Here is an 18,845-nt window from a genome sequence, read left to right as displayed (position 1 = left end):
AGATGTATAGCTTGCCTGCCCTGGGGCTTTCTTCTTAAACTGTGATAACTTGTCCTCAGATTCTCTTTGAGTCTGGTTTTCGCTCTTGAGCACTCAGGAGACAGAGATGGGGATTTCTGTGAGGTTGAGGTCAGCCTGGTCTACATAGTGAGTACCAGGCCAACTAGGGATATATAGTGAGACCCTGTTTTGGAAAAACAAACAAAAGCCAGCAAAAAAATTGTCACCACTAAAAGAGACTCTTGACACCTTTACCCCCGCAGCCAGTTAACTTTGATTATGGTTTTGTTTATGTATAGCAATGAACTTCTTACAATTCAACTTCCTCTCCTTTTCCTTCTTTTTTTTTTTTTTTTTTTTTTTTTGAGATAGAGTCTATATGTAACACTGGCTGGCCTGGGATACAAGAGCAACAAGTGCTTAACTACTGAGCCAGCCATCTCGCCAGCTCGGATACATATTTCTTAAAGTCGCTTTTTTCCCCCAGAATTTAAACCTTTTTTATTTGATGGGTATGCTTGTTTTGCCTACATATCTATATCTATATCTGTCTATCTCTATCTATCTCTGTATCTATCTCTATCTAATATCTATCTCTATATATCTATATATCTATCTATATCTATATATCTATCTATATCTATACTATATCTATATACCATGTGTGCGTAGTACTGAGGAGTTTAAAAGAAGACATTGAATCCCCTGGCACTGGAGTTCCTAACATGAAAGCCACCAAGTGGTTGCAGGGAATAAAACCCAGGTCCTCTCTGTAAGAGCAGTTAGTACTCTTAGTATCTGAACTACTTTTCAGCCCCAATTTGTAATTTTCCAAATTTATGACTGTATATATATATATATATGATGTGGAAAATATCTTAATCCAGGGTTTCTACCCTACCTTTGACCAATTGATTCCCAGGTAAATGACACACAACATTTATATTTATCAGTGATAATCAGCACAGTAGCTGGGCAGATGTCTATTCTCTATGCTATTATGCCTATTTCCCAGCTGATAATCCCTCTGTATGATTTGGCATGTTTCATCTTTGCTGCTCTTAACTCCAACTAGCCAACCAGCATGGCCATTATTTTAAGATTCTTACCCCATGGCAACTTCTTCCTCTCCATATTCCTTTTTCCCACCTTGTGACTTTCCAACTCTAAGTCTGGGAACCCTAAACCCTGCCTTTTTCTCTTCTGCCCATCTCTTGCTGTCAGTATCTTTATTTATCAATCAGGGATAATTTGGAGGCAAGGTCACCTAGCATCACCTGGGTCTATTTGTGCTCTGTGGGAGCATCCAGTACTTAGCGTAGCAAAAGACCAAACCTCAACAAATGATGATGTGCATGTAAGTGTTTGCCACAGTGTGATTGTGAAGTTCATCTGTGTGATATCCTTTCTCTCCTTCCACCTTAGAATCAGACTCAGGCCACCCGGCTTGTAAGGCAAACACCTTAACCTATTGTGGCATCTTGTTGGTCTGAAGTGAATATTTTTGTTTTATTTTTAATTTGACTTTCAGAATTGGGGAAACTATGTAAATCTACTAAAAGGAGAACTGGAAATTATATAAAGTGTAAAACTTTCCCTGCCATGAACTTCCAGGCTCTTGGTGGAAGGTACAATGATGGCTGCCCAGTGATCTCAGATGTGTAGTGCTATGTGCTGCTTTGTCACTTTCTCACACTGTGGGAACCTTGGTTCATGTGGGTGACATAACTGATAAAAGCACAGTAGTGGACATTAGCTTATATTGGTGATTTCTTAGTTGTAGAATTTGCTTTATTATCCTGGAGGCCCGCACAAACTCTCAAGCCACTGACTATAGACTTTTCTTTTTCTTACAGTAACAGAACAAAGTTCTTCTGCCAATGGTTTATATGTGAGCTAATCATACCCTACATGCCTTTGAGTGCTTGAGAATAATGTGCCTTAATTGCAGGTCACCGAAGCCAAACTAACTGCATGTTGAGCACTTAGATTGCCTTTTTAATCTGCTGTATAATGGCTCCTCAAACAGGAGAACACAATACATTGTTACTCAAGTAGGGCTTGTTAATATCATCGCAGACAGAACAGAAAGCTGGATTTTGTTCATAATCTAGCAAACAAAGGAAAAGAAAGCTATTGCAGACAGATGTAATTAACAAGTAATTTTTTTAAGTTTACTTTTTTTTAATTGGATATTTTTTATTCTCATTTCAAATGTTATTCTCTTTCCCAGTTTCCCAGACATAATTCCCCTATCCCATCCTCCTCCCCTTCTTCTATATGGGTGTTCCCCTCCCCAACCACCCCTCTTCACACACACACCCACCCCCGACACATTCCCCTAAACTGGGGAGGCCAGCCTTGGCACCACCAAGGGCTACTCCTTCCATTGGTGCTCAACAAGACTATCTTCTGCTATATATGCAGTTACAGCCATGGGCCAGTCCATGGATAGTCTTTGGATAGTGATTTAGACCCTGGGGAGCTATGGTTGGTTGGTATTGTTGTTCTTACGGGGTTGCAAGCCCCTTCAGCTCTTTCAATCCTTTCTCTAACTCCTCCAATGGTGATCTCGTTCTCACTTCAATGGTGTGCTGCTAGCATTCGCTTCTGAATTTGACGTGCCCTGGCTGTGCCCCTCAGGAGAGAGCTATATCTAGCTCCTGTCAGCATGGCCTTCTTAGCTTCATTAATATTGTCTAGTTTTGGTGATATATATATATATGCTGTATACCCATGTCAGGCAGGCTCTGAATGGCCTTTAGTCTCTGCTCCAAACTTTGCCTCCATATCCCTTCCTATGTATATTTTTGTTCCCCATTTTAAGAAAGAATAAACTTGGTCATCCTTCTTCTTGATCTTCATGTGGTCTGTGGATTGTATCTTCGGTAATTCAAGCTTTTGTGCTAATATCCATTTATCAGTGAGTGCATACCATGTATGTTTTTCTGTGACTGGGTTAGCTCACCCAGGATGCTATTTTCTAGTTCAATCTATTTGCCTATGAATTTCATGAAGTCATTGTTTTTGATAACTGAGTAGTACGCCATTGTGTAGATGTACCACATTTTCTGTATCCATTCCTCTGTTGAAGGGCATCTGGGTTCTTTCCAGCTTCTGGCTATTATAAATAAGGCTGCTATGAACATAGTGGAGCATGTGTCTTTGTTATATGTTGGAACATTTTTTGCATCTGTGCCCAGGAGAGGTATAGCTGGGTCCTCAGGTAGTAGAATGTTCAACTTTCTGAGGAACCTCCAGACTGATTTCCATAGTAGTTGTACCAGCTTGCAATCCCACCAATAATGGAGGAGTGTTCCACTTTCTCCACATCCTCGCCAGAATCTACTGTCACCTGAGTTTTTGATCTTAGCCATTCTGACTGGTGTGAGGTGGAATTTCAGGGTTGCTTTGATTTGCATTTCCCTGATGACTAAGGATGTTGAACATTTCTTTAGGTGCTTTTTGGCCATCCGATAATCCTCAGCTGAGAATGTTTCGTTTAGCTCTGTACCCCATTTTTTTCTTCTTTTTTTTTTTCTTTTTTTTCAGAGCTGGGGACCAAACCCAGGGCCTTGCGCTTGCTAGGCAAGCGCTCCACCACTGAGCTAAATCCCCAACCCCTGTACTCCATTTTTTAATAGGGTTCTTTGGCTCTCTGGAGTCTAACTTTTTTAGTTCTTTCAGATGTAGGATTGGTAAAGATCTTTTTCCAATCTGTTGGATGCTATTTTGTTCTAATGACAATGTCCTTTGCCTTACAGAAGCTATGCATTTTATGAGGTCCCATTTCTCGATTCTTGATCTTAGAGCATAAGCCATTCGTGTTTTGTTCAGGAAGTTTTTCCCAGTGCCCACGTGATTGAGACTCTTCCCCACTTTTTCTTGTATTAGTTTGAGTGTTTTTGGTTTTATGTGGAGAACCTTGATCCACTTGGACTTGATTTTTGTCAGGGTGACAAGAATGGATCAATTTGCATCTTCTACAGACTGACTGCCAGTGAAACCAGCACCATTTGTTGAAAATGCTGTCGTATTCCACTGGGTAGTTTTAGCTCCTTTGTCAAAGATCAAGTGACCACAGGTGTGTGAGTTCATTTCTGGGTCTTCAGTTCTACTTCAGTGATCTACCTGCCTGTCTCTGCACCAATACCATACAGTTTTTATCACTATTGCTCTGCAATGCTGCTTGAGGTCAGGGATGGTGATTCCCCACAGAAGTTCTTTTATTGTTGAGAATAGTTTTTGCTATGCTGGGTTTTTTTTTGCTTTTCCAAATGAATCTGCAAATTGCTCTTTCTAATTCTATGAAGAATTGAGTTGCAATTTTGATAGAGATTGTATTAAATCTGTACCTTGCGTTTTGCAAAATGGCAGTTTTTACTATGTTAATCCTGCCAATCCATGAGCATGGGAGATCTTTCCACCTTCTGAGATCTTCAGTTTCTTTCTTCAGAGACTTGAAGTTCTTGTCATACAGATCTTTCTCTTGCTTGGTTAAAGTCACACCGAGGTATTTTATATTATTTGGGACTATTATGAAGGGTGTCGTTTCCCTAATTTCTTTCTCGGCTTGTTTCTCTCTTGTGTAGAGGAAGGCTACTGATTTATTTGAGTTAATTTTATACCCAGCCACTTTGCTGAAGGTGTTTATCAGCTTTAGTAGTTCTCTGGTAGAACTTTTGGGATCACTTAAATATACTATCATATCATCTGCAAACAGTGATATTTTGCTTCTTCCTTTTCAATTTATATCCCTTTGACCTCTTTTTGTTGTCTAATTGCTCTGGCTAGGACTTCAAGTACTATATTGACTAGGTAGTGAGAGAGTGGGCAGCCTTGTCTAGTCCCTGATTTTAGTGTGATTGCTGCAAGTTTCTCTCCATTTAGTTTGATATAGGCTACTGCTGCATATTGCTTTTACTGTGTTTAGGTATGCACCTTGAATTCCTTATGTTTCCAGGACTTTTATCATGAAGGGGTGTTGAATTTTGTCAAATGCTTTCTCACCATCTAGTAAAATGATCGTGTGTGTGTGTTTTTTTTCCCTTGAGTTTGTTAATATAGTGGATTATGTTGGTGAATTTCCGTATATTGAACCATCCTTGCATCCATGGGATGAAGCCTACTTGATCATGGTGAATGATCATTTTGATGTGTTCTTGGATTTGGTTTGCGAAAATTTTATTGAGTGTTTTTACATCGATATTCGTGAGAGAAATTGGTCTGAAATTCTCTTTCTTTATAGGGTCTGTGTGTAGTTTTGGTATAATTGTAATTGTGACTTCATAGAAGGAATTGGGTAGTGTTCCTTCTGTTTCTATTTTGTGGACTAGTTTGCAGAGTATTGGTATTAGGTCTTCTTTGAAGGTCTGATAGAGTTCTGCACTAAACCTATCTGGACCTGGGATGTTTTTGGTTAGGAGACTTTTAATGACTGCTTCTATTTCCTTAGGGGTTATGGGACTGTTTAGATGGTTTATCTGATTGTAATTTAACTTTGTTACCAGAGGAAAACTACACCCTAGAAAAAGCAAGAATGTAATCCTCTTGCAACAAACCCAAAAGAAAATAGCACGCAAACATAATTCCACTTCTACCCACAAAAATAACAGGAAATAATCACTGTTGCTTAATATCTTACCTATCAATGGACTCAATTTCCTAATAAAAAGACATAGACTAACAGACTGGATACGTAAAGAGGACCCAACATTTTGCTGCATATACGAAACGCACCTCAGTGACAAAGACACTACCTAAGAGTGAAAGGCTGGGAAAAAAATGTTCCGAGCAAATGGTCCGAAGAAACAAGCTGGAATAGCCATTCTAATATCAAATAAAATTGACTTTCAACCAAAAGTTATTAAAAAAGATAAGGAAGGACACTTTATACCCATCAAAGAAAAAAATCTACCAAGATTTACTCTCAATTCTGAATATCTATGTTCCAAATGCAAGGGCACCCACATTTATAAAAGAAACTTTACTAAAGCTCAAAGCATACATTACACCACACACAATAATACTAGGAGACTTCAACACACCTTTTATCAATGGACAGGTCATGGAAACAGAAACTAAATGGAGACAGAGTGAAACTAACAGAAATTATGAACCAAATGGATTTATGAACCAAATGAACATCTATAGAACATTTCATCCTAAAACAAAAGAATATACCTTCTTCTTAGCACCTTATGGTACCGTCTCAAAAATTGACCACATAATTGGCCACAAAACAGGCCTCAATAGATACAAGGAGATTGAAATAATCCCCTTCATCCTATCAGATCACCACAGACTAAGGCTGGTCTTCAGTAAGAACAAAAACGTCAGAAAGCCCACATGTACATGGAAGCTGAACAATGCTCTACTCAATGACAACTGGGTCAAGGAAGAAATAAAGAAAGAAATTAAAGACTTTTTAGAATTTAATGAAAATGGAGGCACAACATACCCAGACTTTTCAATTTATTAAAAAGTAAAGAATAAAAAGTTAATTCCATCTTCCCCTCACAAATTCGACTGTATAGATACCTTTTTGTATGTTGGTGAAGAGTTAGTACTTGCTCTCTGGACTGTCTGGTAGGACAGAGTTCTTTCACCTTGTCCTTAATGATTTCATTAATCTAGTTGGCATTGTTGAGAGACTACTGAGTACCAGGAACTGTTTTAAGTGTTGGAGATATCACAATTTGTATTTTTATCTTTATAATAAATATTTATCTAAAAAGAAAAAATCTCTGAAGTAAATTTTAAGAATTCTTCAATTTTCTTATTTTAGAAATAGAATAATGTAAATGTGTTTGTTACTTTTCTATTGCTGTTACAAGATGCTATGACCTGGGAAACTTAGAGAAGAAAGTATTTTATTGGGCTAATGATTTCAGAGGGTTAGAGCTCATAAGGTTTTGAAATGTATAAGTCTGTGAAGGCTGTTCTCATTCAAACAACCACAGTAAGAAGTAGCTTCTACTAACATTTTAATAGATGCTTTAAAAAAGAAAGGAAGGAAGGAAGGGAGGGAGGGAGGGAGGGAGGGAGGGAGGGAGGGAGGGAAAGAAGAAAAATTATTTTGTGAACTATTTGTTTACTTGTTTGTTTTCATTTTGTAGGTTATTTCTTATGAGGGTCATGGATATTCCCTATTTAAACTTGGAAGGGCCAGACTGTAAGTATATTTTGATTTCCTCATTGTATCTTTTATTTAGAGTATGGTCTGAAGGGGATAACAGGAAAAAGAGCACTGGGAAGACTTACTTAAAAATGAGCAGTAGTTTGGGTTTGGAAGAGATTGCATAATTAAAGTTCATGAGACCCTTGGGTCATCATTAACCATGATTTATATTTTCAAGGCTATGATATACCTATATATCTGTATCTATCCATATACATATTCATTGTTTCATTCCTCCTAAAGTTGAATAATTTTCAATACATATTCCAATATATTTTTTCCATTTTTTTATTGGATTTTTTAATTTACATTTCAAATGTTATCCCTTTCCTGGTTTCCTGTCCATAAACTTCCTATCCCATCCCCCCCCTCTTCTATGAGGGCCAATACATATATTTTAATATATACTATGTTAGTAGTTTGTTTTACTCTGTTTTCTAGTTACTTACATATATATTTAAATTTATCAAGTTGATTTTTTTTAAATTGCTATCAATCAAATTGTTGTGGATTACCTAACATAAGAACAGCCTGCAACTGCCTGAGTGTGGCAATGCACACCTGGTTCCTAGCCCTTGGAAACAGAGTTAGGATTCCTATGTCCTTTCATCAGCCATGTCTAATAGTAGTAAGAATTCTACTGATCCTCTTAGGAGTTGATCTATGATAATTCCACAAGGTAGTGTGGACTTATTTAGTGAAAGAATCTGTGCTTGCAAAGTATGGTAATGTACTCTTGTAATCCTAACACCCTATAGGCTAAGACAATCAAAAAGTTCCCTGATTTGACTTGCTTCCTTGCCAGTAGTCAACCTTGGTGGTTGTTCGTCAGGAGCTCTCCACCTTGAATTTTGAGTGTCTACTTGGAGCTCACTGATTCGGTTAGACTGGTTAGCCAGAGTTCTGGGGAGAAATCCCTTCCTGTTCCCCCTCCCCGGCACTAGCAATTGGAACCCATTCCTCCACATCGACCTGTTTTTGTGGGCGTTCCGAGGATCAGACTCAGATCTCGTCCCTGTGTAGCAAGCAGCTTCCTAAGGGAGCTATTCCCTTAGCCAGTACTTAGATTGCTTTTCTGTCCGCTGTCACCCTTTTGTGATTTTGTGTCTTGTAGTGCAGCCTAAGCGGGATCATGTTCTCCATGTGACCTTCCCTAAAGAATGGAAAACCAGTGACCTGTACCAGCTCTTCAGCGCCTTTGGTGAGCAAAGAATTCGTGATATTCATTTAGGGTTTTGACCCCTCTTAGTGTAGACATGCTTAGAAGGAGATCATGTAAAAGGTTTAAGTCCATATGCGATGTTCTAATGTGCTCTGAGGTGCGTTATATAACCTTTGCCGTCCTTTGAGTCCAAGAAAACAGGGAGCCATCACTGTGACTGCCCTTCTTGTGGGCTAGGGAAAGCAAACTTAGACAAGTGGTAAAGAATTTAAGATTAAATCCAGAGAGAATGTCTGTTTTATACTGACAGACAATCTCTGCTTGAAATTAATCAGCAAACACAGATGTGTAAGCCAACCAAGACTCCAGATGTGCATAACATAGCAGTTCCTCTCATTCTTATAGGTCCTAGGTCATGAGTTAGACATCAGCACAGGGTTTGTGAATGTACAAGTTTATTATTTTAACACATGAAGTACTAAAGCTATTTATTCTCCTTGTAAATTCTTAAATAAAGTGAAGGTGGAAAACTGGTCACAGCGTTGATGCTTAATAAATACTTGTATATCCTCAAAAGATTTACTGTGTAGAGATTTAAGAAAATATTCATATGCTAATGAGATGGCTCAGTGTTTGCTGTGCAAGCTTGGTGATCTGAGTTCAATCCCTGCAAAAGTGGAAGGAGAGAATCAATTCCACAAAGTTGTTCTACTGCCACATGCATGCTGTGGCTTCTGCAGTGTACATAATAGTGACTGAGTTAGGGTTTCCATTGCTGCAGTGAAACACTGTGACCAAAGCACCATGGAGAGGAAAGGGTATATTTGTCTTATACTTCTGCCTTGTCGTCCATCATTGAAGGAAGACAGAACAGGAACTCACACAGGGTGGAAACCTAGAGTCAGGAGCTGATGCAAAGACCATGGAGGAGTGCTGCTTACTGGCTCGTTCAGCCTGCTTTTTTTTATAGGATCCAGGACCACAAGCCCTGCCCACTCAAAATGGTCCAGGTTCTTCCCCCATCGATCAGTAATTAGGAAAATGTCCCACAGGATTGTGGACAGCCTGATCTGATACAGGTGCTTTTTTTCTCCTTCCCTCCTTCCTCCCTCCCTCCCTCCTTCCTCCTTCCTTCCCTCCTTCCTTCCTTCTTCCTTCTTTCTTCCTTCTTTGCTCTTCCTCCTCCTCCTCCTTTTTTGTTTTTTGAGACAGGGTTTCCTCTTTCTCTGTGTAGTGCTGGTTGTTCTGGAACTCACTCTGTAGACCTTGAACTTAGAAATCCACCTGCTTCTGCCCCCCAAGTGCTGGGACTAAAGGCATGTGCCACCAATACCCATCTTGGGCCTTTTTATTAATTGAGGTTTCCTCCTCTTAGATGACTTTAGCTTGTGTTAAGCTGACATAAAACCATCTAGCACAGTAATGAATAAAACAATATACTTGAATTGTATAGACATTTAAGAAAATATTAAAATTGTAAAATATTAAAGTATATTTTAATACTTAGATTAAAAGAAGGATATGGAATAGGCTCTTGCTTAATTAACACTATTTTCAAAGCAACATGGAGAAGTCAGATGGAAGTGAAGGAAGACGCATTTACTGCTAGGTATTTTATTATGATTCATTGAAAAAAAATCTATGTGGTTGTTTTGTCTGCATTTCTGTATTAGCACTGTGTGTGTACAGTGCCCTGGAAGTCAGAAGAGGGCATCAGATCCCCTGAAACTGCAGTTACAGACAGTGGTGAGCTGTCCACTGTCTGGATTCTAAAGGATCCAGTCCTTTAGAAGAGCAGTCAGTGCTCTTCACTGCAGAACCACACTCCAGCCACACCACTGAGTGTCTGGCAGACGTTCTTTTTGTTTTCTAAGCTTTCCTGTCCTTAAAACATGAGCACATGTTACCTCTTGAAAGAAACATTGAATTCTGGAAGTGAAAGCAGGTATATTTCTAGAAAGTTATGTTGCAGATAGTCTCTGCCCTTTGAAACCGTCCCCACCTTTGAATTTAGCCTTCAGTAGAGAAAGGCAGTGACCCTCGGGCTCACTCCTTTTGCAGTGCCTGTTGTCATCTGTTTAAGTCCTGCCCCTATGTAGTCAGGCTTTCAGAACTAAGGTAAGGAAAATGGTTAACCAGGATGTTTTTGTTTTTTAATACACAGCCCTGCATGTGCTTTTCGCTCTCTGGTGCTGTAAGTTCATAGATTTAATGGTCAGACCCGGGGTGATGGCTCCGCACCTCCACGGTGCTTTTTCTAGTAGTCTAGGATCTCATTGAGCTGGGTGGTGCAGAGGCAGGAGGATCTCTGTGAGTTCTAGGCAGCCAGGTCTATAGAGCAAGCTTCAGAATAACCTGCACTAGAGCAATGGATCTGGTTAATTTTGGTGTGTGGTTTTGTTTTTGTTTTTGTTTTTTAATTCTCTACAATAAAGTTTTGGTAAGTAACACAGACATTGTGTGACCTTGGGCAAGTGTTCTTTGATCAGAAACAATAACTGCAGTAGTGATAACGACATCCTTGTGACTATGGCATGGCAGTGGGACGGAAGAAGCTGGCCCAGGAAGGCTCAGCAGTGCATCTGTTGAGAAGCTACCTAGGATTGTTCATCCTGGGTGGCAGCTGCCCTGGCAGTGAGTGACAGCTACCGCTGGGAAGCTGCAAGTCAGAGGCTTTTTCAAAATCATTTTCATAGTGAAATGTTTTTTAAAATTCTTAGTCTTTGAAAGCTTTTGAATTCTTTTGAAAGACTTGTTCTTTTAAGTTTACTCATTGCTAACTCTGGTCCACTGTATATTCCCAAGAGCAGACGCAGTCCTTATCCTCCCCTTGCCTGCACAGCCTCCTGGGTTCTGCCTGCATACACAGTGTAGTGGCTTCAGGGTAGTGCTTTTTGCTGCCGTTTCTCACTTTAGCCTGTCTGGTTTTCCCTCTCTACATCCTTAATTTTTTAATTGTGTGGTGTACGTGTGTATGGAGTGCATGTGATCAGAGGACAGCGTGTAGAAATCAGTTCTCTGCCTCTCCCATGAGGATTCTGGAAATGGTCAGTCTCGGCTGCAAGCACCCTTAGCCTTCTTTTCCTTGTCGTCCACTCTTATTACCTGGCCTGATCCTAACACGGAGTTTTCCTTCCATCTCTGTTTGTTTATCACATTGCAGAGTCTTCATTTTCTTTTTTTTTTTAAAGATTTATTTATTTATTTTATACATATAAGTACACTGTAGCTATCTTCAGACGCACCAGAAGAGGGCATCAGATCTCATTACAGATGGTTGTGAGCCACCATGTGGTTGCTGGGATTTGAACTCAGGTCCTCTGAAGAGCAGTCAGTGCTCTTAACCACTGAGCCATCTCTCCAGCCCCAAGTCTTCATTTTCAAAGTTCATGTCTTCCGTGCAGCTTATTTCCAATTGCTATTGGAAGCTCACAATTTATTTGGGCTCAGAGTTGTAGTAGTTTGTAGTTAAAGCCTTTCTGTCTGGGTCCCCACACAGCACAGGGCATCTTGGACGGAGAGAAGAGCACAGGTACAGCGTCTGTGTCTGTCAGGTTCACCCTCTTCTTGTACAGCGGGTTTACCTAATGCCCACAGCATGACCACTGTGTATGGTAAGAGCCTCTGTCTGCCTTTATGCTCCCGACATCTGAATACCAGATAACAGAGTTTAAGTGTCAACATGGGGCAGGGACAAAATATGTAAACCAGAGCAGTCTTAAATGAAGTAACGATAACGACGTTTGATTGTATGTGACCTTGGCATAAGACCAGGGTCCAACTCTGACTGCTCATGCCGCATGAATATATATATATATATATATATATATATATATATATTAAACCCTCGCTAATGCCAGCTGTGCTCTAGTAACTAGGTCTTCCCATCCCCATGGTCACTTGTCTTAGAACCGATCACATTCCCAGTCATCTGCCCCCTGCGGCTAGCTGTCACAAATCCCCATAACCCAGTAAAATCAAAATTCTCGAGGCTTGTAATTTATCAATCAGATTTATACCTACAAATTCTCAACCCACAAAACGCCCACGCAATGAACTCAGAGCCAATTGATATTGATACAAGCTGTCCATCTAGATAAGACAACTTGTCCTGTATTATTCTATCCCTTCTATAACATTCATAGCTACTTAAAGACACGTGAATCAGGTTCACCCTCTTCTTCCTCCATCTTCTCTGTCCTTCTGTCCTCTCTGTCCCTCAATGCCCCATCTCTAAAACTCTCAGCCCGCTTTCTTTTTTCACTGCCCAATCATGAACTCCAGTCTTATTTTTCACTGGCCCTCACCTGCATATCAACAGCAATCTACATGCTTCTTTCTTTTTAACTTTTAAAATTTTTATCACTGTTTTGGGGTGTGTGTGTGTGTGTGTGTGTGTGTGTAAATTCCAGAGGTTGATATGTCTGTCCTAATTAAATAAATCTCTACCTTATTTTTTTAATTAAAATAATAGTTACTTGTTTATTATGTAGGCAAACAATAGCATGGCCTAGCATGTGTGTGAAGGCCAGAGGACAGTTTATAAGAATCTACCATGTGAGTCATGGGGCTGGGACTCAGATCATCAGTCTTGGCAGTGAGCACATTCACCACTGACCCATCTCACTGACCCTCCCACCTGCCTTTTTAATGTAAGGTCTCTTACCGAACCCAAACCTCACCAGTTTTGCTGGGCCAAAGAATTCCAGGGGTTTACATGCCCACCTCTCCAGCACTGTTTATATGGGCATACTCAGCCATGCTCACCTTTTTATGTGGGTGCTGGGATCAAACTAAGTTCTTTAAGGTCAAGCACTTTTACTGACTGAATCTTCTCCCCATCCCTGTTTCGATTTTAAAACAAATAATGCAAAGGTTTTGTGTTTTGTGTTTCTTGAACGTTTGCATGAGTGTGTGCATGTATGTGCATGTGTAGACATACACCTCCTATATCACTGGAGAGGCCAGAGGAGGAGGTGGAGCATCCTGCTGTGGTACTCTTTTTTGAGACAGGATCTTCTGCTGAACCTAAAGCTGTCGTGATGTCTGAGATCCTATGTTAGCAGCCCCTAGTGCTAGAGTGACAGGCCTTTGAGTAAGGTGCTCATGCTTGCATAGCAAGTGCCGTTATGCACTGAGCCACCTCCTAGCCTGTCTTGAAGTTTTAACAGAAACAAATAGTGGATTGAGAGTTTGCAGTAAGCTGGGTAGTGCTGAGATTTCCAGTCTTACATTTCATCCCTCTAGACTTTACTGAACTACATCAGACTGAGTCTACTGTATGGTTTCTAAATGCTCAGAGACTCACTTTGTTTTTAATTTACCATTAACAGGTAACATTCAGATATCCTGGATTGATGACACATCAGCCTTCGTTTCTCTCAGCCAACCAGAACAAGTACAAATTGGTTAGTGTCCTGGACATCTGCTTTGTTATTGACAGCTGTGGTTTCAGGCAGCTAGCTGGTTCACTGGCATTTCTGCTTTATTTTTGAGCTTGCCAGTGAAATAAAGGAAGATATTAATAAGATGAGTTATTGATTCATTAATCTAAAGATACTTAAACTGTGGCTCAAGACCTCATGTAATGTCATGTAACTGAATGTGTGGTTTGAAAATTTGACAATAAAGAAATTCTGAGCATGCAGTGATCAAACAATTCAAAATCAAACACTAATGAACTGGAGGCAGCTTTCATTCTGAGCATACAGTATGTATGTTCATTCTGAGCATACAGTATGTATGTTCATTCTGAGCATACAGTATGTATGTTCATTCTGAGCATACAGTATGTATGTTCATTCTGAGCATACAGTATGTATGTTCATTCTGAGCATACAGTATGCATGTTCTGTGCTGCATGTGCTCTCCTGTGATACAGCATCCTCATCAATGCCTGAAACACCGTGGATTCCACTTAGCCTGTGTTCTGACTGAACTGTTCTAATGTAGAGTTCTCTGCTGACAGAGCATAGTGGATTAATTATGGGAATAAAGAGGTCACATTTTCCTGTCATTCCTCAGCACCGTGACATTAATTAATACAGCTTCAGGTTATGTTGTGTTAGATAAGCACATCTATTTCATTAGTATGTAAATTGCTTTTGTCTTAACAAATAACAAAATTATAGGTAATCAAAATGTTTTTCTTTAAAGCAAGACTCTCTTATGTAGATCAGGCTGGCCTTAAATTCACAGAAATTGCCTACCTCTGTGTCCCAAGTGCTGGGATTAAAGGCGTGTATCACCATATCTGGTTACTAGAGAATTAATTTTGTTTTTTAATGTTTTGTTGTAAACCTACTTAAAACTTGGATGCCATGGAGTTGGATCCCATAGAGCGGTAGGTTTTTGTGTTGTTTTGAGTCAGGGTTTCCTCTCTATAGCACTGGCTATCCCTGTTGTGAGTCACTATGTGGGTACTGGGGATGGAACCCAGGAGAGCGGCTATGCTTTTCGCCCTCTGCCATCTCCCCGCCCTTCTCTAGTGTACATGCGCACTTCCCCTGGCTCATGCAGTGCCTCGGACAGACCAGACTACCCTGGGCTAGGAGAAGTTCAAGAGAGCAGCACTTGGCCTGTCTCTTCATTTGCTTGTATTCTGTCTTTTCCTAGTGTGCTCTTTCTAAAATAAGTTGCAGGTATGCTTTGAGAATATGAAGTAGTGAGATTGAAGCAGGGAATTTGGGCCCCTCTGAAGCCTTCATTGGCCTGTTCATCGTGTATTATTCCTGTTTAGCTGTGAGTAGCTGTGATTTACCCATACCATTAAACTTGTCAAATGTCTTTGTACAAGTAAACTGAACGATGATTCATTTACTTCCTGAAAGATGGATCACTACAACTTTTGTTGATTCTTACATAATTTTGACATTAATTCTGCTGTCATTTTTCTTTAATGTTTGTTTATTCAGTTTTCTTCTCTTTCTCTTTATTTATATGAGGATTTTGCCTGCTTGTGTGTCTGTGTACTTCATACAGTCCCAGTGCCTTTGGAGGCCAGAAGACGGCATTAGGCTCCCTGGACTGGAATTGCAGATGTTTGTGAACCACCTCGTAGGTGTTGAGAGTTGAACCTGGGTCCTCTGCAAGAGCAGCTTGGTTTTTTGTTTTTTTGTTTTTGTTTTTTTTTTCCTGCTATTTGATTTTTTTAAAGACAGTTTCTTTGTGTAACCCTGGCTGTTCTGGAATTCACTCTGTAAACCCAAGTGGCTTCGAACTCAGAGATCTGCCTGCCTGTGCCTTCTGAAGTGCTGGGACTAAAGGCATGCTGATCATCGTGCCAGGGCTTGTCCGTTTGCTTTTTATTTCAAGTGCCAAATACTAGCATAATGTAACTGATGCTGTAATGTGTTAAAACTTTGAACTTCTACATATGCAAATTCAGGTCTAAATAGTTTGATTTTTGTTGTTGTTGTTATTGAATTTTTCACTATCTCAGGGATACAGGCTGTGTTGTAGGAGTAAAAATTTAGACTTAGGTGTCAGTACTACTCAACCATATACAGTGTGTGATGCCAGCGTGCTGTATAACCTGCTAAGTTCTGTTCATCTCTGCGTAGTAAGAATGATAGCATGGACTTGGTTGGACTGTTGTGAACATAGTTATAGCTGCCATTTACTAGCCTGGTGATCTGTATTCTGGCTACTCGTTAGCAGAGTGTAGGAAGAGGAGGAGGAGGGAGAGGAGGAGAAGTTTCTCAAAAAGATCTGATATCTAAGATATGAGTGTAAAGGTGCTGCCTGTAGTGTAGTGTAAGATATGAGTGTAAGGGGCTGGGGATTTAGCTCAGTGGTAGAGCGCTTACCTAGGAAGCGCAAGGCCCTGGGTTCGGTCCCCAGCTCCGAAAAAAAAAAAAAAAAAAAAAAAAGAACCAAGATATGAGTGTAAAGGTGCTGCCTGTGGTGTAATGTAAGATATGAGTGTAAGGGTGCTGCCTGTGGTGTAGTGTAAGATATGAGTGTAAAGGTGCTGCCTGTGTTGTAGTGTAAGATATGAGTGTAAGGGTGCTGCCTGTGGTGTAGTGTAAGATATGAGTGTAAAGGGTGCTGCCTGTGGTGTAGTGTAAGATATGAGTGTAAGGGTGCTGCCTGTGGTGTAGTGTAAGATATGAGTGTAAGGGTGCTGCCTGTGGTGTAGTGTAAGATATGAGTGTAAGGGTGCTGCCTGTGTTGTAGTGTAAGATATGAGTGTAAAGGGTGCTGCCTGTGGTGTAGTGTAAGATATGAGTGTAAAGGGTGCTGCCTGTGGTGTAGTGTAAGATATGAGTGTAAAGAGTGCTGCCTGTGTTGTAGTGTAAGATATGAGTGTAAAGGTGCTGCCTGTGGTGTAGTGTAAGATATGAGTGTAAAGGGTGCTGCCTGTGGTGTAGTGTAAGATATGAGTGTAAAGGGCGCTGCCTGTGGTGTAGTGTAAGATATGAGTGTAAAGGTGCTGCCTGTGGTGTAGTGTAAGATATGAGTGTAAAGGGTGCTGCCTGTGGTGTAGTGTAAGATATGAGTATAAAGGGTGCTGCCTGTGTTGTCGTGTAAGATATGAGTGTAAAGGTGCTGCCTGTGGTGTAGTGTAAGATATGAGTGTAAAGGGTGCTGCCTGTGGTGTAGTGTAAGATATGAGTGTAAAGAGTGCTGCCTGTGGTGTAGTGTAAGATATGAGTGTAAAGGTGCTGCCTGTGGTGTAGTGTAAGATATGAGTGTAAAGGGTGCTGCCTGTGGTGTAGTGTAAGATATGAGTATAAAGGGTGCTGTCTGTGGTGTAGTGTAAGATATGAGTGTAAAGAGTGCTGCCTGTGTTGTAGTGTAAGATATGAGTGTAAAGAGTGCTGCCTGTGTTGTAGTGTAAGATATGAGTGTAAAGGTGCTGCCTGTGGTGTAGTGTAAGATATGAGTGTAAAGGTACTGCCTGTGGTGTAGTGTAAGACATGAGTGTAAAGGGTGCTGTCTGTGGTGTAGTGTAAGATATGAGTTTAAAGGTGCTGCCTGTGGTGTAGTGTAAGATATGAGTGTAAAGGTGCTGCCTGTGGTGTAGTGTTTACTTTTGCTCTGACATTTGCTATCCATTTCCTAGTCTGTTAACAGATGATTTGGAATACAAAGAGTTCAGCCTATTAGAGCATGGTGATGCTGTCAGTGGGGATCAGGTAACTGAGCGGCAGGCTATGGAGTGGCTGCAGTGGGAATGAAGGGAAAGCAGGAGAACTCTGTCTTGCCGTGTGGCTGCACCCGCTCTGCTCAGTGCTTTCTCCATCACTGACCTGCAGGCCTTGCAGCAGGAACGTCCAGGCTCTCAGTGGGCTGACTGGTGGCGGCCCAGTCATTGGTCAATATGTATCCTTGGAGAGTCACAAAAACTTTTGGTTTTCAGGTTCCCAATCTGATGGGGTCATGATTACAGTCTCTTCATAGGTGGCTACAAAGCTGCACCAAGGTCACATCAGCCAAGTCTTGACAAATGGTTGTGGGTTTTAAAATGTCTAATTCTGGCTCTTTCTGTTGGCCATGATGAGACTGTGTAGAGGTGTTTTAAAGCTGTAGAGCATCAGCTAGTGGTATTTCACTAAAACGACAGCATAATTTGGTCATTCATGTCCATGGTTTAAAAGTGTGTTGTTTGTTTGTTTGTTTTTTAAAATATTATTTTGTTGCCAAATAATGATTGTTCCTTCCTTACTAGAAAATTCTTTGAAAGCCAACTTTAAGAAAATGTTTATTCTAGTTTAATTGGTGTGTGTCTGTGTGTGTGTGTGTGTGTGTGTGTGTGTGTGTGTGTGTGTGTGTGTTACATGTGCACATATGCATATGTATGGTGTCTCAAGAAGCCAGAGGAGGGTGTTGGATTTCCTCAAGCTGGAGTTCATGTAATTGTGAGTCACCTGACTGAGCATTGAAAAACCAAACCTGGGTTTTCTGGAAGAGCAATTTGAACTATTTGCCATTGGTCTGGCCCTGAGTAAGCTTTTTGTGTCATTTTGTTTTGAAGCAGGTTCTCTGTAAAGCCCTGGCTGTCCTGGATCTCCCTGTGTCTAACAATCTGGTCTTAAAGTTACAGGCGCCCTTTTGCCTCTGCTTCCTGAGTGCTGGGATTAAAATTACACCCGCTCTGGGTAGTGACTTTTAAGCTAAGTATTTTACTTAGTGACACCGATGTCATTAGTTAATGTCAGAGTCATATGCAGACATGTGGTTTTGATTGCTTGGTTGTTTTGCCTCCTTGAGGACAACACTGGGTTTATCTTGTTCACCACTGAATCCTTTGGGCCCAGTGTTTAAAACAGCATGAATAAATGAATGTACTAGAATAGGCTAAGAGGAAGCCATGGCATTTACTTTTTCCTCCTAGATCAAGTAGATGCTTGCTATCTTTTATTCATCATTTATTATTTTTATGATGACAGTAGGATGATAGTAGGGATGGAGTTCAGGTCTCATGCATGCAAAGTAAGTGTTCTACAACTGAGTTATACACAAACCCTTTTTAAGGTTCGTTTTGAGGCTGGGCCTTGA

At 40.5% G+C, this 18,845-nt stretch overlaps 1 protein-coding gene across 16 annotated transcripts in view; it reads left to right on the top strand.

Annotated features, from left to right (window-relative positions):
- The window catches only part of Parn (poly(A)-specific ribonuclease), a 137,920-nt gene that overhangs the window by 61,552 nt on the left and 57,523 nt on the right, over positions 1–18,845 (top strand). For 11 of the 16 annotated variants that reach the window (XM_039086248.2, XM_039086249.2, XM_039086251.2 and 8 more), the window contains 3 exon segments: positions 7,119–7,174; positions 8,295–8,381; positions 13,676–13,750. In XM_039086248.2, coding sequence (XP_038942176.1) covers positions 7,119–7,174; positions 8,295–8,381; positions 13,676–13,750 — 218 coding nt within the window. 16 annotated transcript variants of the gene reach the window in all.

This window comes from Rattus norvegicus, chromosome 10 (genome assembly GCF_036323735.1).
Source record: "Rattus norvegicus strain BN/NHsdMcwi chromosome 10, GRCr8, whole genome shotgun sequence".
NCBI lineage: Eukaryota > Metazoa > Chordata > Mammalia > Rodentia > Muridae > Rattus > Rattus norvegicus.
The sequence above is the reverse complement of the archived record's forward strand: the minus strand, read 5'-3'. Positions and strand labels throughout refer to the sequence as shown.